Here is a 23,434-nt window from a genome sequence, read left to right as displayed (position 1 = left end):
TTGTAAAGTTTAATTTTGGGGAGAATTAATACAGTTAGGTCTTAATAACAGGTAAGCAGTATTAAAAGTTAATTACATTTGTGAATACCCATCAGTGTATGATCAATTATCTACATTGTAGTAATCAAAGAACAAAGTCTCTTAAAGCCATTGGGGTTTTCAAAATCTACACACTCCTTGACTTTTCCACAGAGGCAAAAAATGTTTTGCTTCACAAAAAAATTATATATATATATATATATATATATAAAATCTATGAGTATGATACTTTCATCTCAAAGTAGTAATAAGTGTTTTAATTAATACAAAAAGGCACTCCTCTCTGCCACATGTTGGGGGAAAAATCTAAACATTGTATCCATTTAGTAGATTTTTTATTCAGGAAAAGACAGTTAGTCACATACCTACAGCCCAATAAGACAACTGGAGACCTTCTTGAGGGCCCTTATTAACCAAGTAGGGTTTAATGTACTTAAGAACATCCCCCACGTACTCCAATGCCTTCGACACCATGGATGACTTTTCTGCTAATGTCTGCATTCCGGCATAAGCTCTTCCGATGGCCTGGTGTGAGAAGGTACTTTTATTAAAATACAGACTCATTTTCTTACAGGAAATAACAGACTTTCAGTTTCAGTTTCAGTTCAAGATATTGTGGTAGTTCCAAAAAACAACATACACTTTACTTTAGTAAGTCCTTTCCCCACCAATTTTTATAAATGTTTAGATCTAACAAACCCTCTCAAACTGCAGATTTTGGCCCATTGGAATCAACGGCCGATTCCAGGTAAAGACTAACCATTTTACAGGACACACTGCATCTGTAAACAGTATTACTTATTTCTCATACAAGGGAAATGCAGTCAGTCCATAAATCTCCCAAAATACTCCATAAGCCCATGACATAATAAAACAACTTTGAATTGTACAGTTACTTCCACAATACGCAGATCTATAACAGACATCTTATTAAATTGGACCTTGTGAAGACATTTACATTCCTCTCATCTTTCTTTCTTCATGCTGTACCTTAATAAAGAGGGAGAGCGCAGGTCTGGGCTCCAGTTTGATGGTAGGCTGATCTATCTGTGCTTTCTGGAGCAGCAATTCTATTTCAGGCAACTTAAATATCAGTCTAGTAAGTTCTGATAGCTGATCCACATTCCCCTTACCTGCAAAATAAAAAAATACATCAAATAAAAAAAAGTTATAAGTAGCTCCTTGTGAATAACTACAAATAATCTGGTTTATATTATTACTAACTCTTACTTACTTACTTACTTACTTACTAGCTCTTTTTTATTGCTCATGTAACCTGTAAGTCGCCCTGGATAAGGGCACCTGCCAAGACTTAAATAATACAAAAATACAAATAAAAATATATTCCTTTTGAGCAAGTATGTTGCTTAACATTTAACTACACTTGTATTCCAGATACTTATGACAAAATGTTATAACAAATGTTGTATTTCTTAGAATTATAAGCAACTAAAGAAAAATTGCCTGAATGGCATCTAGTCTCCCTTACTGTATTCTTTATTAAATCCATACAAAAATAAGAAATAACAAAACACAAAAAATATATAATTACCAGCACGGCCACTGTCTACACTGTCAACTGTCCTGTTGACATAGAGCTGGAGGACGCATCGAAACCACGAGCGAATGGAGAGGGCCTGAACAGAACTGGACCCGGGGCCACAGACAGAGGCTACCAAGGCACTGCTATGGAGAAGGAAGACTCAGACACTTTACAAAACACACAGACTTAATTTAATACATGATAAGGCTGTTTAGAACACAGAAAGGACATCTTGAAGTCTTGATAGCAAATTGAAGTGTAATTTTATAACAGAAAACACTGAATGCATCAGTATTTGATTGTGGACATATTAGCATAAGGACTATACAATGAGCATCTTTATGAATTTACACAAACAGAAAACCAGAAAGCTAAACAAAATCTTTCTACTTAAATGTTTTTTTTTTTTGCATACATCAGAAAAAACCCTTTCAGATCCATTGCGTGGAAACATTTATACAATTTCTATCCAGAACAGCGTCAACCTGAGCGTAAAATGGCTGCGGGGCTGATGCTGGTGACTGCAGGATGCAGACAGGGCTGTATTCTTCCACGGAAGTGATTCCCTACAATATGTTTATAACATACCATTTTCGTACCTCGGACATTTTCATGGGAAAATGTTATGTAAAGACAAATTTACATAAAATTAAGTCAGGCGTTACGTAACCAGGGGAGTTCCTGTATTATTACTAGCTCTTCTTTAAGCCCAAAACACATGTTTATATCATGTAAGAGAGACATCACATGGTTATGTAAAAATTAGATCAATGCAAACCTGTTCTGAATTAGGTGGCTAAGATATCTGGTGACAAGTTGCGTGTTGAGCATATCATCCCATCCAAAGATCTGCATCATGGACAGCACGGGCTGGGGCTGCAGCTCGGAGGGCGCGGCGCTGGGCATGTCCATGGCCAACAACGAGAAACCTGCAACCACAGTAGCAGTTAAAAGGAGGAAATCCTCTTGTCACAGCAAAGGCTCCTACAAATGCCTGTCCCCATAAACAAGTGTATTAAATACATAAACTGATTTGAAAAAATGCTTTTAAAACATAGATATATCAGTTTCCATCCGGGCTGTAATGCAGACACCAAACGTTTATATAAAAGGAATACATTTGGAAAGGGCTCATCCAATTTCTGTATATTAAAATCTGTTGAAATTTTCTTAATGTATGACAAGATGCATATTCCATAGAAACATTTAAGAAAGCATGATGTGCTTCTTTTTCTAAGCACTTCATTAAGTAAATACATTTAGATAAAAGGGTTGTTTGTTTTCAGGATGAAAATCACCTAAACCAAAACAATTGTGACAACCATGGCAAATCGCTTTCTTCCTCTCATAGAGAAACAGTCAGATGTTCAGTCTCTGCTGTCCGCAGTGTGAGCGGTTATGCGAGAGAGAAAAAAAAAAAAAAAAAAAAAAGAAAAAGGCACGGAAAGCAGGGTTTATTCCCTGCGTGCCTCTCACACTGACCTGCAGCAGTGTCAGGGAGCTGGGGAGGAGGTGTCTGTGACAGCCTCAGGCTCTTGAGGAAGTGGAAGAAATTCCCCCACAGTGCACTGGAAATGGCTAGGTGGCGCTCTTTAGCCACGAATGGAGTAGGAGCATTCAGAGCAGCAGCTGTGGGGATCTGCTGAAGTGACTGAGCAGAGCGTTTGTAAACACTCCTAGGGGAAAAACACAGAACAATGGGATGAAAGTTTTTGGCACATAAAATACAGTTGGCTAAGCTTTTCTGTCACTTATTCTCCTGTCAACACTTCTAACATGAACTGTGTGCACACTGTCATTTTCACAAGTTGAGAAACACTGAGTTCTGTATGTACATTTAGCATAGAAACTATGGAGCAGCCTGTATTTGAGGATGATGGAATAAAACCAAAGCAAACAAACAAACAAAAAAGAAGGGGGGGGGGGGGGGGGGTCTTTCTAATTTTCCAGTTGCAATGATGAGGTTGAAATGTGCGAATGAGAAGGCTGATTCTTACTGTGGCGAGACAGGGCTTCAGTCTCCGGGTTTCGGGGGAGCTATGCTGAGCAGAAGCTGCCAGACTGTATCTGCCTGAATTCATTCATCAGAGCGGATTGATTTTCTGGTTTCCAGTGCCCAAAGCAGATTCCCTGCTTCATGTAATAGTGTAAACAAATCAGTGCTCCATCACCAGGGCTGCCCTGTATTGAATTAATTGGCTCCAAGTCACCAGTTCTTAGTTATCCACGGGAAGATCTAACACAATGCGTCCTGTGTTGGTTAGCATAAAGCGCATTGTGTAGCTATAACCACAGATTTCTGACAGTGTCTGTCAGCAGGTTGCGGTTGTCATTTAGTAGGAAAATAAACAGCTTGCACACAAAAGTAGGCCTTTATGAAGCATCAAGAATATTTGTGATATTTTAACATATATAAACTATAAAATAATTAATGAATTATTTAAGCATGTAATTATGCAATAAAAACAGTCAATAAACATGAGAAAATGACACTGAGAAAAAGCCTCTGATTACCTGATAACAGATAATGAAGGTGTTTGACTGCAATGGAAGGCGTACTGGCTACTTTTCGGTTTCATGCAAGCTCATAATATAATGATATATATATATATATATTTTCCATCTTTGTTCCTCAGTCTAGTCTTGTTAACTTGGCTTTCATTTGATCTTGTTGGGATTTGTGGTATGTACACCACACAGGGGCCTGCTGTAAATAGCTGTAAAGCTAGTAAGTCAGGTTTAAATCCTGCTTTTTAAGACATGCGGCTGACAAGGACTCCCTCTAGGCATGTATTTATGTACGTACGTGTATGTATAAAATAAATAAATAGGGAAAATCCAGCAGTCTGCAAATATTTATTGTGCTTGCCAACACAGGCCAGTGCAGATGAGCTCCGAGTACGGAGAGTAATTCCTCCTGCCCGACTTGGATATCTGATCGGCCAGAAATTCAGGGACCCAGCTACGACTAACACCACCACCACCAATAAAACAAAAGACATTCGGAGATAAGAACATTATTATTATTTTTTTTTTTTTCGAAAATAATGTAACAAAGAAATAAAAATAAAACCATATCATATCAATGACCTTTAGTAGAAATGGCTACGGAATCCTGCATCACAGATTTTTTATTTTTTTTTAATGAATCTTATAGGAATACTACTGTACTGGAACACAAGATCACTTAAACTGATTTATTTTGCATTGCCAGATTCATATATATATATATATATATATATATATATATATATATATATATATATGTGTACACACACAAAAAATATTAAAATCAATATTAAAAAAAAAAAAAAAAAAAACGAATCATGGGTGCTAATTGACTTGTATTTTCAAGTAACTTAGGAGGACCTTTGTAAAGATATGCTACGTAGAACAGACAGTGGGTAGAGCTTGAAAATGCAAGCAGAGGACACAGAGGAGGAATTCAGAGTGGTTTTAATCCCCCAAATTGGATTTTGAGCCTCATGTTTATGTAGTATATCCCCCTGTTTATAATGCTACTAGGTCTTGATCTTGAATCCCTGGGCAGGAAAAAAAAACGCATGCGTAAGGTTGAAAGCCACACAGTGTGAATGTAAACAGCAGCTCTCACAACCAATTATTTTTACAATGTGACGAATTACTCGCAGCATTTCTATACCTTGCTGCATCAGCACGGGCCAGCCTGTATCAAGCATGTGAGTCCTGAAAGTCTAGAGTCATCCACATGTGTAGCCAACATTTAATAACAGGTTATTAAAAATTTAAAATTATTATTTCTTTTTCAGAAAAGCCCCAGCTTTATTAAAACACTTCCTGGTGACACATTTTCATTTGATCAGACTGTGAAACTGTTCTAAAACTGGTCCATCATTATACTTGAGGTACATGGCTGCATTCTGGCTTTTATTTAGATTCAGGACTGGATGAGCTACTTTTTCACAGGATACTGTATTCAGACTTCAACTTCAGTTATTACTATTTATACACCACTGGTATTCAGATAGGAAATAAAGAAAATTGTGTCTGATCTCTGCCTCAGTTATAACTACCATACACCTGTAGCACTGAGTAACGTCATGCAGGCATTACCCATACTCATGGTAATTTTTTCACATTAAGAATGAATGGATTTTGACGACTGGAGAGGGGTGTAGTTTTTGAAGTTAAGGGGTACCCAATTCAGCATAGCGAGGGAAAGGCATTGTTAAGCGAAGGCAGGACACACCTGTCTCACCACAGATCTGTATATCTCAGCCTGAGAAAATGTGGCATGAATTCAATAACTCACTCAATTTTCTATGATTCCACGAGTCCCATTTCTGCTACTTAATCTAATTTGGAAGTTGTGAGTTTCTAGAGGTTTAATAGAGATATGTCTGGAGGGAATCAATGTTCTCAGTGGGGGAAAAAAAAAAAAAAAAAAAAGACATTAACAAATTTGTCTAGGAGAGTAGGTAGGGAAGCACTACAGTATCAAGCTGATAAACGCAATACCACGCTTATTAAAAACAATCTGTATGAAAGTGCCATCATTCCCATTTCCATTTATCTTCTGGTCAACTTAATTGTGAATCTCCATTAATGCATAGGCAGGATTATTACATTTGTAAATTCTATAAAGAGTAATGTAGTTTCTTGGCCATCTGAAAGACAATAATATTTGATAGAGTCACTCATTCAATGCAGTGCTTTGTATAAAAATACAAAGGGAAATGTTATTATAACACACTATAGGATCTGTTGTTTTAGTCTAATGTATGAAATTAGATCCCTAACTGAACACCATAAAACTGTTAAAAAATAACACCTTCACCTTAATCATTACAGCTTCTTGGGTGACTTCAAAATACCAAAAATCCAATTAATTTAAGTCAAATTTAAAGTAAGAGAAAAGGAAAAGAACCTCATAAGATTACATTTTTGGGACTGTTGAGAATATGTGTGTTTGACATATGTATGCAGTATTCATATTTCTCCAATGTTTTTGACTTCCAGTGCCTACTTTAAATAACACCTACATTCAATAAAATAAGAACATAAATCAACAACGATGGAGTTTTGAAAAATACACTTGCGTGAACTACAAAAATCTAGGTTATACTATCAGAAGGAATACAAATGCATTGCTAAAATCATTAACCCATTGCTTTGGTTTCAGGGAGGTTTATCTTTTATAATAGTAAAATAAATAATAATTAAGTAAAGCAAATAAATAAATAAAAATGTTATATAGGCTAAACATAAAGAGCAACTTCACATTTCACAACGCCTGCATTTTTCCTCCTATTAAAGTGCTGGTCCCACTGCCGGTCCAGTGAAGGCAGACACGCAGCTGACAGGTGGGTTGTCAGTGGCTCCAACAGTCATTAGTGGAGCGGTGCAGCCTGTTAGAACACAGCAGGCATAGTGGAAACTGCACTGAGACAGCAGAATTGATTCATTTAAATGCCAGCTCTGATCATCTTTGTCATTTACTCATCAATACCAATATGAGCCATCAATACATCACTATTTACTGGTAAAGGACTACTCTCGGGAATGTGTACAGTAGGACCACGTGTTTATGTACATGCTAATCCTACTGACATACGTGCTGCAGATTATGAATTTTAAGAAGGGCCTGGTGTATTTCATTTGTGAAATCAGGATGACCCGACCAATATGCAATTCAGTAACAAACCTCAAGATGTCCGCCTAGCCACTTCAATAATATCTGATATAATGAAAAATTAAGAAATTAACATATCAAACACTGGCTAATTATAAATATCCTCAAATAATCAGGGACAGTTATGGCCGTTCTACAGTTGATATGAATAGAGATACTGCTTAACTGCAGATAAACAGTATTAAACATTGATGGGGATAACTTTTGCTTTTTAGACCATTTCAAAAAGGATAAAAACACAGAACATTTAACGAAAACAAACAAATACATACAATACATACATGACATTCAAAAAGGATGGGACTGAAGTCCAGAAAACAGTAAAATAAAATTTCAAATATTTAGTAGATGTATAACTTAAGTTTATTCTGAAATTGTTGTGATTACTCTGTAGGAATGTTCTAAACAAAAACATTAATATCAGGGAAATAAAATGAATGTACTGTTCACACTGGGCTTAAAACTTTAAATGATGATGAGCTATTTAAGTTTCCCCCCAAAGCCCTCCATTGGCTGTGTCTGTCTTAAGGTTTCTGTATTTCTGCAGTATGTGTGACATAATAATGATGCTTGAAAATAGCCAATAGAATGCAGTAAATATTAGGCATGTGCTAGGGGTGTGTAGTCTGGAATGACCCCTCATCACCATTATCAACAGCTTAATTTGCATGTTTTTCACTGCTCATGACTTGATCTGATCACACCGTTAAACACAAGTCTTTATTAAACACTTTATTCTGTCTACTGCTAAAAATGACATCCTCTGGAAAAGAGGCTATATAGTTCTCTTAATATTATCAGGATATATCCGAGCTGGGGAAGGACCATCTAAAGTCTATACAACGTGACAAAAGAAGCAATAAGTGCTTAAACAAACAATGCACAATTGTGGTTGTGTGCATAAGCAGCACAGCTCTCACTACAAACATCTCTCACAGTAAACACAGGCCGAGGAGGGACTGCAGGAACAGTGAGAGCACCAGAGAGATGGCGTGGAACCCAAGTTGACAGACTAGCAACACAGTTGTCCTGAGATAGACACTCCAAAAAATGCTCCAAAAGATACGAGTGTGTGAGTGCAATCACACGTCCAAATCAAAGCTTGTGATTTAAAGGAACAGGAACATGTTTGCCAGTTACAATCTAGACAATCAAGTCCACATTTTAACAGAGCATCTGTACTCCCATTAAATCAGTCCATTTCCATTAGATATGCTCAGACGGTGTTAAGATTTATGATACATCAGAAATAACAGAAATTATTCTTGTACCTGTAATGATGTCTCAACCTCTGAATAACCTTTGAAGTAACTTAAAAGGGCACCATTTAAAAGCAAACAATTATCCACACTACATCTTAAAGTACTATTGTGCAAACAATATAATTAAACAATTTGTCAATTTTACTGGTAGAAGAATGCACTTAATTTTAAGACAAATGGTCATTTCTTATTCTTATTAACTATTATTCTTATTATGATGATTATAATAATAATACATAATAATACGCAGTGCAGAGATCTGTATACTCCAGGGATTTACAACGTGATGCTCACTAGGGTACAAATCAATATCAGGTTGCAGGCTGCAGACTAGAGGGGGCTGGCTCCTCTGTCAGTCACAGCGGCTCACTTGGAATCCTATAACTCTTCAGTGCTGAGGAGGATTAGCCTGCAAGCACGGAGCTGGCTGATGATACTCAGTAAACAGTCTCTGTTGTAAACCCCTTAGGATGCGCAAAGCCACACTAGTTGGCATTAGCCCAGATAAGCTGCTGAACGAGCTGTAATCTTATTTAGGCTGGAGCTGATCCTCCTGTCCTTTCATTCCACAGGATGAAAGCAAACCACTGAGGAGGCTGCCAGGGGTTAGCGCAACCCCTGCTTGTTGGGCTCCTCGCGCATTTCAGACATTCTGCTCCTTCCAGCAAGGTTGCATCTAATCTAGTTTGAGCTGAGACAATCGATTACAGTCTGAATTCATTAGCCCCGTTATTACAGCGGAATGGGGCTTTCACACCTATCAGGTTAGATTTTACAAGACAACATTTGAAACCTACATTTAATCTTGTTGTACTGGAAACTAAATTCTTGTAAACCGTGTATATTGTACATATACTGTATCCTATGTGTGTGTATAAGCACATACATATTTACATCTACACTGCTACTGAGAAACATTATATAACTCTGAGGTTTAAGTAAAGGTTATCCATTTCAAAAGATGGAAAAAAAAAGCAGCAGTGGATATGTTTAACTTGCATTTTTATCAGTCACTCCCATGAAAAACCACCCCCTTGTAATTCCCCTCTGAAGTCTGACGGCATTTTTCACCCTACACACGGAGACTAGAGAGCCCTGTAAAAATCTTGAACAATTTAGCAAATTGCGGGTATATTTTAAAGGAGGGAGTCTGAAAGAGGGAAGAGGAGAAAGCTGTATGGCAAATTAGTTACCAAGATCCCAAGGAAGGAGATGAGGATGCACATTGTGTATCCACAGTAATCCTCCACAATGAAGGGTATTCAGTGGGAAATTGCAAGAAAAGTCTGCTTAACTTATTGCAGTACAGAGCACAATCAGCACAGATGGAAGAACGTACCTCTATACAATCATTTGGCAAAATGGCCAAGGTGTAACGAGGAAAACAACTGAAATACAGAAGTGATTGTTTGACATTTGAAAGCTATTATTTTTCAAGCCAATACTCTACTTGCCGCGGATGTCAATTACTCATCATTTATTTCCATATGAAATTAACCACTAAAAGCGCGTCTTTGTGAAGCTAGTATGACGGAGAGAGTTGCAGCTTTTGAACCTGAATTCAGAGGAAAAACACCCTCAAAAACTGAAAAGAGCAACAGAGAAGAGTGTTTGGGACAGATTAAACAATGTTTATCCTATTGAGCTTCAATAGGAAATTGTAAGTGCAACAGAAATACAGGAGAATTTATCATATTTCTAGGTGGTGTCTACCATTAAAGATGGGAGTTATTAGATGAAGGTTTGGAGATTAACTTTAGTTGAAGTGTAATATATTGCTTATTGAATGTGGTTATCTTCCACATTACGTTACTTCTAGAACATGTATTTTTATGTTCAGAAGAAGTTGAATAGGTAGCAAAAACTACTGAGTTTATCAGAAGAGGTATTTGCCCTTTTCTGGGACTAGAAGTGTGACATACTTCCAAGATCCAATGCTTGCCAGTACAGACGTGTATAGTTTGGATTAGTCTACACAGACACATTAATGACACCAAAGCCAGATTTTAAGGCTCTACAGAGAGGTCCGTATTGTCACCTCCAAATCCACAGTATTGAGTACTGGAAGGTGGTAAATGTGTTTTACCGCCTTCAAATTAAGCCTTTACCAATATATCTGTACTACTAACAACTAACAGATTCCTTTGCATGTTTATGTAAGAGATAACATTCATACTTGAAAACCAGGGTTGGAAAGACATGGCGTCAGTAACTGCATTATAAATCTTTTGATTGTGGGTGTTAGCTGAAATTCCTGGGGGCTGCAAATTCATCTGCCTCTTGTTCCAACCAAGCTCCCAGTTACTTAATTGGTGCGATTAGATGATTAACTGGATGCATTTAATACTTCTCTGTGCTATTATATTATAAACAAAACACCCTCAAATCAACAGATAATGTTTAGACATCAACTGTAAAAATCTAAAAAAACAAAAACACCTTTAAACAATATTATAATTATATGATATCGATAAAATAACCACATTAAGTAAGTCAGATGTCCAATTGCAATGAAAAATAGAGTAGGCCTAACTGAAAACCTTTTTTTTTTTTTTTCATCCATTTCAGAAGTGGTGCATGCTGTAACAGAATACATTTTCTGAAAAAAAGAAGTTCAAAACAGGAAATAAACATTAATCTTACCCAATGACTATGGATGTTAATATATAAAAGTAGAAAGTTTGGATTCTTTCTGTGTTTGTTTCTAAGCAAAACAACATCCTGTGGTTCAAAGGAGCAGACATAATTGATTGGTAAGGATCCAATGACACTACAACAAATACAAAGTCTTGCAACAGAACAAGATACATCAAGACCCTACTGTGATATTATTAGACTAGAACTCTGTTAGGGGTGTCAGACTCTGTTGTAGGTCTGAGACAAAGACACATGTAATGACTAGGATCATATAAATTAGTACTTTATTATTATGAAACCTCTGTTGCACCCAGTGATTTGCCATTTTAGATTTATCTTGCAGATATAAAGGGTCCTCCAGTCTTAATTAGTTAATAATAGTAAAACTGATAAGTATCTGGAGTCTAATTCTTCTAATATTTGCAAAATCAGCTCCCCCTAATGATGATAATGCCATGATAGCAAATTGCAGAACTATGTAATTATACTTTAATTGTATCGTGAAAAATGCATTAATCAAAAAATATAAGTACTGTGGAAAGAATTATAATAATTCGGTAAAACAAATTTAAGCTAGCTAAATAGGTCATCGCGACTTAAACGCAATAGGAGACCTTTGGGAATCTATCAGTTAACGGCTATTTATGTGCAAATGAGTGCCCTCCAACCCAAAAATCTGGGCCAGCAAAAGGGTATTAAAAAGTTAACGAGAAGCTGTGTTACAGAGCCGAGACAAAAAATTAAAGGACCCTGTTGAAATGGTTGGATTTATTCCGGAGCCTGCGTTACTTTAAAGGCATTATGAGACAGGAAAAATGTACAAAATCAATTTTACAAGCATGAGCTTTATTTCTTCCGAGTTTTAGTGCAATTTACCCTGCTTTCCCATTTAACCGTTCCATGCATACTCCGTTTTTGGATTTGTCTCTGAATGCTAATTGCTTTTAAAGCTGCACTATGCAGCTTTCTCTTCATAATTACACAAAGGCATTGAGCAATGCCATCGTTTTAATGTCACAGATCATAGTAACATACCGTATAAGATCCTTACATTAATAAGATGAATCATAAACTGTAACAATATAATCCTTGACGGTAAGAAAGAAGAAAAAATGTTTACGGCAAATAAAACTAGAAATCAAAATTATTCCTGAATGCTTATTTTGTATCTTTAAACAAAGTTAATAAAATCACTAGAGAAAATGTTTACAATTTGAGTCTTAAAATATAATCCTTATGGATTAATATTTTTTCAAAAAAGTTGATTTGTATCAGTATGTGAAACAGGATAAACAATTACCTGTGGCAATCACTACTTAATAAAGTTTATTTATTTGTAATGCTTTGATTAAAATACAAAGGGGTCTGTAGCAGACAGATTAAAATAATACAGAAAAGGTACTTATTATGTTAAATGGTTATTATGTGGTCTCAGCAAATATGGGATCCTCAAATAAATTATATTGAATAACAGAAGTGATACACACAATAGGAAAACTTACATTGTATGCTGTTATGTCTTTACTGGTCATACAAAAATCGTTATAAACTGGCTTTAACGTATGAACATGCACTTTACTGTCAGAACTGAAGGTTTCACAATCAAATCAAAGTATTCTTTTTTTAAACTGTCAAAATGATGAATCTAAAAACACTTAAGCTAAATGAATATCAACCCATAAATGTGTCATTAATATCTTATGAATTATGTTTATAAAAAATAAGGTTAATGCATTATGTACAAACACTGCCTTTAGGGCACAACAAAAACATTTGCCATGTTCCCTATTACTACAGTACGTGTTAACGATATCAATTAATAAACACAAAAGCATCAGTGTTAATGGTTCCCAGTGCTCCACACAACGGACTGGGCCAGGGTGGACAGGGTGGATATAAATTTATCCTTAATCACCTCTCAATTCAGTGCAGGATTGGTGGCTTCTACAGCCTTGAAGGGACTTCGAGCCAATGCTGACAACTGACAAAAGAATATTCTAATACATAAATTATTATTTTTAAAAAAGATCAGTCTAACTAAACAATTTAAAATGTTTCACTTACATTTATTAAAGCATGAATTTTTAATAATTTTTTTACAGAAAAATAAAATAAAGGCACAGTAGTCTCAACACAAAACCATAAGACTATTTAAAATGATGAAATCAGATTACAGAAGAGTTAATGAAATGCTGTTACTGCAATGCTGTTCATGGAAGAAAAAAATCCTCTGTATCCCACCTGCAAAACCCTCACTTGTATAAATTCCATTCAGCCCTTAGTCCTTCTTATGTATTTGTTCAGCTCAAAGCAATCATTGGTTTCATTCACGCTAGAAACTAAATTGGCTATTACAGCTGTGCCATTGAGCTGTTACTCTGGTCTCAGTCTTACCCCAAGGCCTTAATTAACCCTGATTAGCGATTAACTGGAGCTGCTGGCAGGAAAAGGAGGGAAGTGAATGTTGACAGGGTCTGAATGGGGTGACACAAAGACACCAGGACAAAAATGTGGATGTGTGTGGGGGGGCACAGATTGGAGTTGATGGTACAGAACTGTCATTAAATAGATCCCCCAGCTTCATTGCTCACTCCCCATTCGTAGACCACTTATTAGACAGCCTATGCATGGTAAGAATCAGAGGCCAACTCCATTGCATATAACTTCTTTACTTTCCTTAATTAAGCAGGAATATAAAATCAATGACAATAAAAAAGCATTACTTTCCAAACATCCCCAAAGCAGGGATATGGTAACTGTAATTTGTCAACTTTTTATGTTTTTAAATGGTTACTGAAGACATGAATTGAGATATGTTCAAGCTTTGCTGAAGAGTAAATTGAAGATGATAGCTTGAACAAATATGACATGACAAACAAAACCTTCTGTTTATGAAAAGTAGAAAAAAAAACTTTAAAGTACGTCATTGTAGACTTGAAGAGTTCACTTTTCAAATAGATGGTAACTACATAAAATGAACTGACACAGGATATTCATAAAAATATATAATCTGCTTGAGTACAGGCAAACGGTGTTATTCAGAAGTATAAAGGCTTGAAATGTCGGCGTGCTTGGGCTGAGACACTGCGGAAGTACCCGTGAAGGGTCGAGAAGACTTCTGTACAAGCAGCAGGCGGCAGCAGCGTCTGCTTTGCCAAATTTGAGCTGCCAAGTGCTTAGCCGCAATCTTTATTCTTTAGTCATAATACAGCCAGATGACAATGTTCCCTAATCCAGCCCGAGCTGATAAGTACCATCACCCTGTCACTTCCTACATTTCAAATTCTAATACAGCCAGCATCAAAGGATTTTTACATTTAGATTCCTTTTGCTGGCGGCGTCGGTAGCCTCTCATTCACCTGCACTGTGCTAATGCAGCTCTTGCACACCGGGGTTACTCCCAGCCTGAATAGCAGGTCGTCCCAGCTCGCTGCACTCATCTGCGGCCCGTGCGGGAGGCAATTTAGATCCAATCAGCCCTTATTTAGCTCAAGAGTAATGAGCAGCACGGTGACACAGGCTTAAGCCTGACCCCAAGGACACTACTCATCAAGCAGTAAAAATGTGACAAAAATCATTCATCTTCTACCCGCTAGCAAGAAATAATACTCACACTCCCCCTATATATATATATATATATATATTTATATATATACACATATACACACACACACACACATACACACACCACACTTGTGAGTGTGGATGGAAAGAACCAAAAATTGCTGACTTATCCCCAAACTGGTGCACAGCAATTGTGGACAAATGTGATTACACGGATTTCATTCTGTGCATTTAATATTTTAATGCTTGGCAAAATTCTTGACTATTCATATCACATTATATATATATATACAGTGAGGGAAAAAAGTATTTGATCCCCTGCTGATTTTGTACGTTTGCCCACTGACAAAGAAATGATCAGTCTATAATTTTAATGGTAGGTGTTTTTTTAACAGTGAGAGACAGAATAACAGCAAAAAAATCCAGAGAAACGCATTTCAAAAAAGTTATAAATTGATTTGCATGTTAATGAGGGAAATAAGTATTTTATCCCCTATCAATCGGCAAGATTTCTGGCTCCCAGGTGTCTTTTATACAGGTAACGAGCTGAGATTAGGAGCACTCTCTTAAAGGGAGTGCTCCTAATCTCAGCTGGTTACCTGTATAAAAGACACCTGTCCACAGAAGCAATCAATCAATCAGATTCCAAACTCTCCACCATGGCCAAGACCAAAGAGCTGTCCAAGGATGTCAGGGACAAGATTGTAGACCTACACAAGACTGGAATGGGCTACAAGACCATCGCCAAGCAGCTTGGTGAGAAGGTGACAACAGTTGGTGCGATTATTCGCAAATGGAAGAAACACAAAATAACTGTCAGTCTCCCTCGGTCTGGGGCTCCATGCAGATCTCACCTCGTGGAGTTTCAATGATCATGAGAACGGTGAGGAATCAGCCCAGAACTACACGGGAGGATCTTGTTAATGATCTCAAGGCAGCTGGGACCATAGTCACCAAGAAAACAATTGGTAACATACTACGCCGTGAAGGACTGAAATCCTGCAGCGCCCGCAAGGTCCCCCTGCTCAAGAAAGCACATGTACAGGCCCATCTGAAGTTTGCCAATGAACATCTGAATGATTCAGAGGAGAACTGGGTGAAAGTGTTGTGGTCAGATGAGACCAAAATCGAGCTCTTTGGCATCAACTCAACTCGCTGTGTTTGGAGGAGGAGGAATGACCCCAAGAACACCATCCCCACCGTCAAACATGGAGGTGGAAACATTATGCTTTGGGGGTGTTTTTCTGCTAAGGGGACAGGACAACTGCACCGCATCAAAGGGACGATGGATGGGGCCATGTACCGTCAAATCTTGGGTGAGAACCTCCTTCCCTCAGCCAGGGCATTGAAAATGGGTCGTGGATGGGTATTCCAGCATGACAATGACCCAAAACACACAGCCAAGGCAACAAAGGAGTGGCTCAAGAAGAACCACATTAAGGTCCTGGAGTGGCCTAGCCAGTCTCCAGACCTTAATCCCATAGAAAATCTGTGGAGGGAGCTGAAGGTTCGAGTTGCCAAACGTCAGCCTCGAAACCTTAATGACTTGGAGAGGATCTGCAAAGAGGAGTGGGACAAAATCCCTCCTGAGATGTGTGCAAACCTGGTGGCCAACCACAAGAAACGTCTGACCTCTGTGATTGCCAGCAAGGGTTTTGCCACCAAGTACTAAGTCGAAGGGGTCAAATACTTATTTCCCTCATTAACATGCAAATCAATTTATAACTTTTTTGAAATGTGTTTTTCTGGATTTTTTTGTTGTTATTCTGTCTCTCACTGTTAAAATACACCTACCATTAATATTATAGACTGATCATTTCTTTGTCAGTGGGCAAATGTACAAAATCAGCAGGGGATCAAATACTTTTTTCCCCCACTGCATATGTTGGTAGTGGTCAAATTGATCCATGATAGCTTTCCAAAAAAAAATCAGAAGTTAACAGAAGCTTTTGAAAGTCATCATGGAGAAAGTATATAAAAAAAGTGAAGATCTCAAATAAAAGGTTATAAACTTTAACAAGTCTGGTAATAATTATATACATTTAAAAAGAAAAAAAAGGACATGAAAATACTAGTCTTAACCATAATGCCCATCTTGAAGATGTTCAAGGCTAGTGGAATGGTTAACACAATGCCTGGAAGAGGATGCAAGGAGTACACCAAGTCAGAAAAGTGGTTCAGAAAGGTAACTCCAGACCAAGGGTGGTGATTGGGGACCTGCCATCACTGGGCTACAACTACAATATTGTACAAAATTGTAATGTTATGAGCTTTGACGTAATGCAAATTGAGCTTTCCGGACAGACACAAGAGTGGTGTGTTTGGTGCAGAAAAGACAGTCACCTCTCTGTGAAGCATGATACTGTTTTGTTTTAAGGCTGTTTCATATCCTCTGTACCTGGTGCCCTTTTAAAATTGATGGACGAATGGATCCCAAAGTTCATCTGCATGTTTCAGGTGAAGATCTTGGAGTCCTCTACCAAGAAGTATAAGTTTGGTCTCAAACAAACAAACAGTTAAGAAAGTTGATTTTATTCTACCTTATTTGGCCATCACAATATCCAAACCGTAACCCAACAGAACATCTGTGGTATGAACAGAAGAAAGCAGTTCATAAACAGTGTCTGGAGCTATAGGAGCTGGAAGTCCTATAGTTATTCATTAAGGACTGGTGAAAATGTCTTGCTGAGAAATGCCTGAACCTATTACAAGGATACAGGACTTGAAAGTGCAGCTCTTCATATGGCTCACAGGCCTTATGCTCCTAAAGGGTCTTAATAGTAATTAGAGAATATAGAAATGCTACACATATACAAGCTTGTTGTTCAATTTTATCCAGGATATTATGGATGTCTGCCTTATAACGTAGTCTGAGGCAGTGTATATCTACCCTGGCAGTTGTCTACAATGTCACACAATAGAAAGGCTGACTAAAAATGCATCATGATGAAATCTAAACTACTTAGATCCAAAAAGGATTTGTAATCAGTGTACTGGTCTCACCCATTCTCTGACCTTACAATTCAACCATTATGTTATGCAAAATTAGCTATTTACTCAATTTAATTAAGATAAATTATATGTACAACAATATGCATTTCAGATGGCAAACTACATAAACAAAATGCATTTTTGTTCACTGGAGTATTGGATTTAACCAGCTCTCATGGGTCTATAGTATTTTAAATTTAGTACTTTGAATGCAAAACACGCACACCCATCTCTCTCCCGGTGTGTTTATTTCCCTGACCTGAGAGGCTCGACGTCGTGTCCAACCCCACACGGTGTCACAATTTATAATATATATATATATATATATATATATATATATATATATATATATATATATATATATATATATATATATATATATATATATATATATATAACAACACACAGATGTATACATCTATGCAGATATAGATATAATAAATACACAAACACACTGCCCTATAAAGTGTTAAAATAAAATAACTGAAGTGAGTTGAAAGTTACTCAATATCTTATACCCCCTTCTTTCAAGAATTGTGGCTGAATAAAATAAATATGTTATCAGCAATAGCCTATCTGACCTACGTATCTAGTATCTTTAAACCATGAAACTTTAGGAGTGTAACACATACCCGTGTCCTACAAGTGAACTTTCAGTTAACTGTCTTAACAAAAGGGTTAAATCTGTCCCCAATAGCAGCTGACAGACATTGGATAGTGTTCTGCAGTTAGGTTCAATCGCCTAACTGGGACAAGGACTTTCCCATAGTGACTGTAGAGACTGATCTCTCGGTCTCCCAGGGACGACCACTGCGGGCACAGGCAGGTAATTCAATAAGTCACTCTGCTGTCATTTGTTCAAGAGTGATATGAGACCCTGTAGTGAGCTAGTGTAATACTTTTGGATGAATGGAGTCAAAGAGAGAAAGGTTTAATATTTTTTTTAAAGGAAAGAGACTTATGAGCATGACAGAAACAGTTTCCATCTACCAATTATTTTTCATATCTTTCACATGAAGCTGAGTAGATTCAATATACGTTGAGCCCGACTTTTCAACCTCACGCTTTATGACACAATGATACCATGGCAAAAGACAGAGGAATTATTTCACCGGTCATGCTTTTTGCAGCTGGGATAAGCTGATTCACCTCTTGACTGCGGTGGAACCAAAAGTAGACAGACACAAAATTGTGTCATATGAACGAAGTCATGTAGTGTTGCACTCTTAGCTGTCACTAAGTCACCCAGGCAACAGTCACACTTACTAAATAGTGCACCTGATCAATGTACTATTCAATACTTTTGGAAATAAGAAGGGAGGCCTACTTTATAGAATTCAAGGAATGCACTTCACTCCTTCTCCTGGAATGTAAATCTATAGCGTGTCACCATATTTCACTTCATGGTTTTATTATACGCTATAGCGAAAAAGAAAGCAAGTGCTTACCTCAGTTGCGCCAACACACTCTGCAGGAAGAAAAGCGTGGTGTGCAGCTCGGACTCTCGACAGGCTGGTAACAACATACTGAAGCCTTCGTTGAGTAGCTTCTCCTCAGAGAGGTGGAGATAAGAGCTAGTCTCAAATACCTCCTGGACCCCCTCAATATAGGTGGAGAGAAGGGTCCAAAGGGTCAGCTTGCGGGTTTGGTCCGTGGTCTTCAGGTAGAACTCCTTGGCCACCTGCTGGAAGGCCATGGAGAGCTGGTCGGCCAGCACAGCCACATCCAGTCCTTTCTCCTCGTACAGCAGAATAAAAGCAAACTGGCCTCTCCACACGAGGGCCCTCTGAGCTGTGGAAATGGAGCTGGGGCTCAGCAGGGCCAGCAGGTCACAAACCCGGCTAACCACATCCTCTACATCCGCTGTGGCTGCCAGCACCAAGAACAGGCTCAGGAAGTTCATGAGGCCTGCTTCACTCAGCTCCTGCATCTTCCGCTGGTGGAACTTGGAGTATACCCTTGGCAAGAAAAACGTGAGAAGAAAATACATTATAGGAGAAAATAATCAAGGGAAAGAAATAGGGAGAAAGGCTTCCAAAACAGAATCCTATCTCCATGTTTTTAAAATGTAAGTGCTTGGCCAGGTCATTTTCAAGGTGGACCATACTTCATATTGATTTTTTAAATTCTTCTAAAGATTAAGGCAGATTGCAATATCACATTTGAGACTGGGGTGCAGGGAATAAAATTAACACCTGCCACCCGCCACCCGCCAAATGCGGGTAGATTTAGCCAGTGGTGGGTAAATCTGTCAATTTTACCAGCCACTATGGCAGGTAGCCAACAAGTGTACGGGAACTCAACTTTTAGTTGAATGGATTTGTCGGTATGTTTCAACATATTAATTAATTTGTTGATGTTGTAGTGTTGGTATGTTAGTTGATTTGGCAAACCGCAATATCATGTTTTTTGAAAATATATGGCATCTGGACAGTGTTCGGTCCAGGAGGACATATTTCATGGCGAGCAATGAAGCAAACTGGCAATTGAATGAAAATGTATAAAAAATGAAAAAGATGAACATATTGGTAGGTCAATTACAGCTGTAATTGCAAAATATTCCTTTATACAACAAATAGTCACAACCTTTATAGTTAATTTGAAATTGAAATAAAAAGTTGTGCTGATGTCGGGACAATAATACGAGAGTCTGACACGGTGCGCGAGAGTTGACAGGTCTGCTGTTATTATGCCATTTCCATACGGCTTCTAATAATGTATTTTTACATAGATATTTATTTAACAAAGTTGTTGTGTTAGATAAGTATTCGTCAATTACAACGTATTAATTTATGTTTAAATGATTTTTGCTGCGTAGCTGAGATTCTGCTGAAGAGAAGCATGCGGCTTGTGTACATTGCATCTTTGATGGCGAGCAGGTATTGACAAATGGAAAGGACATTACTGTCTGTCATCATTCCTAGAGATTATATATTTGTATAATATATAGAGTCACAGACCATGACTCTATGAATATCTAGCCAATCCAATGAAATCCTTTTTAATGATGTGCAGAGAACCAGAGAAGGGTGTAGCACTGAAGAAGAACAGGAGTATGAAGATCAATGATGTCACCATATAACACCCCTTCTCATGTGTTAGTTTAGTGTTTATACAGATCCCAATTAGCTGCCATATTATTTCATATGTGATTGATTAATTTGAAAACGATGCTCCCGTACACTCTCTCTACTTGCAAGTGGTATAATTCAATAGAATGCAATGTTTTGATCAAAGACCTTATAACACTTTCAAGTAGAAACTGTGTTGCAGCATGTTTTTTTCTATCCAGAACCTTTTCCCTCATACACACCTGTCTAGTCTATACAGGTGTGCAATTAGCTTTTATTATAGTGACTGATTAATTACCTGAATAAATGCCATGTTTTAACATGTTCATCACACATTCATGAAACCTCATGTATTTTTGGTGATGTTTGCCTTTGCCTGGTAAAAATGTCTGGTAAGTTGTTTCCTTCTACCAGACACACTGGCTAGTGGCAAAAAAAAGTTAATTGTATCCCTTGCTGGGGTGTATGCTAATTTATCACATAATTATATCACATAATTCATAATTTAAAAACTCCAATAATGAAATGTTCACTAACTTTCTCATAAGTAAGTTTCTGAAGGCATGAAAATAATAAAATAATAACTTCAAAAAAGTATAAAGACGACGACAACTAACTACTAGCTTCTACTACTACTAACTTAATTTTAATGCTAATGTTGGGTAGCTCAATTTAGGTTAAACCAAATTTAAACAGACCAGCAGCATTTATACTTTACATATATATCAGTATCACACCATACAAATTACATAGTCTGGATACCTTAACAGAACATTAAGCTGTGACTTTTTCCACATATTCCTTTAACATCTACAATAACATACTGTTAAGATTATCAAACAAGCTTAACTTTAAAATTATATAATAGATGCATATACATTTAGATGTATACACATTTTTTTTTTATTCTTTATTTATTGTATTTATTTATTAAAAGAGTGTCTTTGAGAAGGAACAGATGCTTCAAATTCCCATGAAACAGAGGAGATAACTGGGACAAGGGCCTTACACAATTCTTATTAGTACTGGTGCATTGGATCTCATACTGTATTCTGTGCAAATCTGTATCAATGTAAGCCTCTACTAAGTATGCAAAAGCCTTGTAAGTGACTGCAGCCAACAAAAATCTACATGGGAGGTAAAGTTTTGGAAGGAACACTTCAGCACACAGCTGTGCCAAAACTGCCTATATCCCCGATTTGGAAAACCCATCCTTTGCTAAGGTGAATTAGCCGTCATGCTTGTTAGTTAATTAGCCTTTATGTCTGCTCAGTGTATGTCCATGCTCCAAAGTGAAGAAAAACTACATTGATCTGGGGTAATTCATTATCCTGTATTATCCATTCTAGACTTGGAAGCAAGCTCAACTGGCAGCCTTCAGAGTCCTCTGGAATCCAAAGCTACTGTTCAGAAAATACACAGTGCTCACTGAGCCAGACTGTGTAATGTTTTTTTGTAATGTGGATCACTAGCAGCTCTCCAGTGACTAAGCTCAGGCCCATTCAGATGTTCTGCTTGGTTTTCCCAAAGTGATGGGGTTTAGGCCACTGTGATGTTCCTATTAAATCTATTTTGACAGCCAAGTCAGGTGAATTCACAAAAAGTTATCAAAGATTAAACTTAACGTGCACGAACAGCAACGGACAGAACAAAGATGGTGAGATTTAGAAATGGTGTTATCTGGGAACAGAGGAATGTAAAAGCCTTTGTACTTTATTAACTGGATAACAGTTTCAAAGACATATTTGCAGGTATTTAAACTTTCACCCTTCAAAACAAAAAAACAAAAAAAATGTGGCAGGACTTTATAGTCTTAAAAACCTGTAAATGGTTTGATGTGAAAACAAAAAATGTATAAGTTATTTCAGAAATGTATGTGGGGAAAACAAAGCTCAAAGTATTTTGTTCCTCTTCAATATTTAATTGGCCAGTTTAAGTAATTTGATGGGCCTACTTTAAAAGTATGGTTTGGCATCAACTCTGTATGTTTTATTTTTTGCATAATAAGGTGTGGGTTGTCTTACAGGCTTCCTCTGGCAAGCATTTTAATACTTCTCAGTCCTTTGCTTTTGGCTGTGCATTCACCTACTGCCATGTATATAATTCTGTTCACACTAGACAGTCCTTATCTTTCTCTCAGGAGAACACATAAGAGTCCTTGTTTTCTTTAGTTATTGTATAGCACCATGAAGCCATCACATAATTAAGATAAAATGGTAGTACATCACTAGATGCACCTATACAACACCAAACAAATGTTTATGACCTCCAATTTTGATGGCTCAGTTGATTTTCTTTCATTTTCCCTCAGAGCATACCCCTCCCTGTTAAAGGTAATTATGGTCATCATATTTTATCTCCTTCCTTGGAGCCATGGTAACTTACTAACCACACAGTACTCTCTGTAATTTAGAAGAACCAGAAACGGACTGCCCCGGCTCTCAGATGCTGGATTTTCCACAATTTTCACATTTCACATTTCATTCTGAAAGCTTTCTTCAGCCTCCTGGACTTCTGAAATGTATACTCCATTACACTGGGTAAAACTTTCATCGAAGTAACTGAAGTAAAATGCCAATAAAACATATTCACTGCTATATTTTATCTACCAATGGATAATTATATTCATTATGATACAGTTATCTAAGCCCCACAG

General features: G+C 37.3%; 1 protein-coding gene across 2 annotated transcripts in view; it reads right to left on the bottom strand.

Moving 5' to 3' along the window:
• The window catches only part of mms22l (MMS22-like, DNA repair protein), a 39,633-nt gene that overhangs the window by 6,000 nt on the left and 10,199 nt on the right, over nt 1–23,434 (bottom strand). The window contains exons 14-19 of one of the 2 annotated variants that reach the window (XM_066702629.1): nt 19,156–19,665; nt 3,065–3,258; nt 2,361–2,511; nt 1,592–1,725; nt 1,030–1,172; nt 405–564 (exon numbers count right to left, since the gene is read on the bottom strand). In XM_066702629.1, the coding sequence (XP_066558726.1) occupies nt 405–564; nt 1,030–1,172; nt 1,592–1,725; nt 2,361–2,511; nt 3,065–3,258; nt 19,156–19,665 (1,292 nt within the window). The remainder of the gene's footprint in view (nt 1–404; nt 565–1,029; nt 1,173–1,591; nt 1,726–2,360; nt 2,512–3,064; nt 3,259–19,155; nt 19,666–23,434) is intronic. The other variant, XM_066702636.1, reaches the window with a different exon arrangement.

The sequence above is a fragment of the Amia ocellicauda genome, chromosome 1 (genome assembly GCF_036373705.1).
Source record: "Amia ocellicauda isolate fAmiCal2 chromosome 1, fAmiCal2.hap1, whole genome shotgun sequence".
In the NCBI taxonomy this organism is placed as follows: domain Eukaryota; kingdom Metazoa; phylum Chordata; class Actinopteri; order Amiiformes; family Amiidae; genus Amia; species Amia ocellicauda.
The sequence above is the reverse complement of the archived record's forward strand: the minus strand, read 5'-3'. Positions and strand labels throughout refer to the sequence as shown.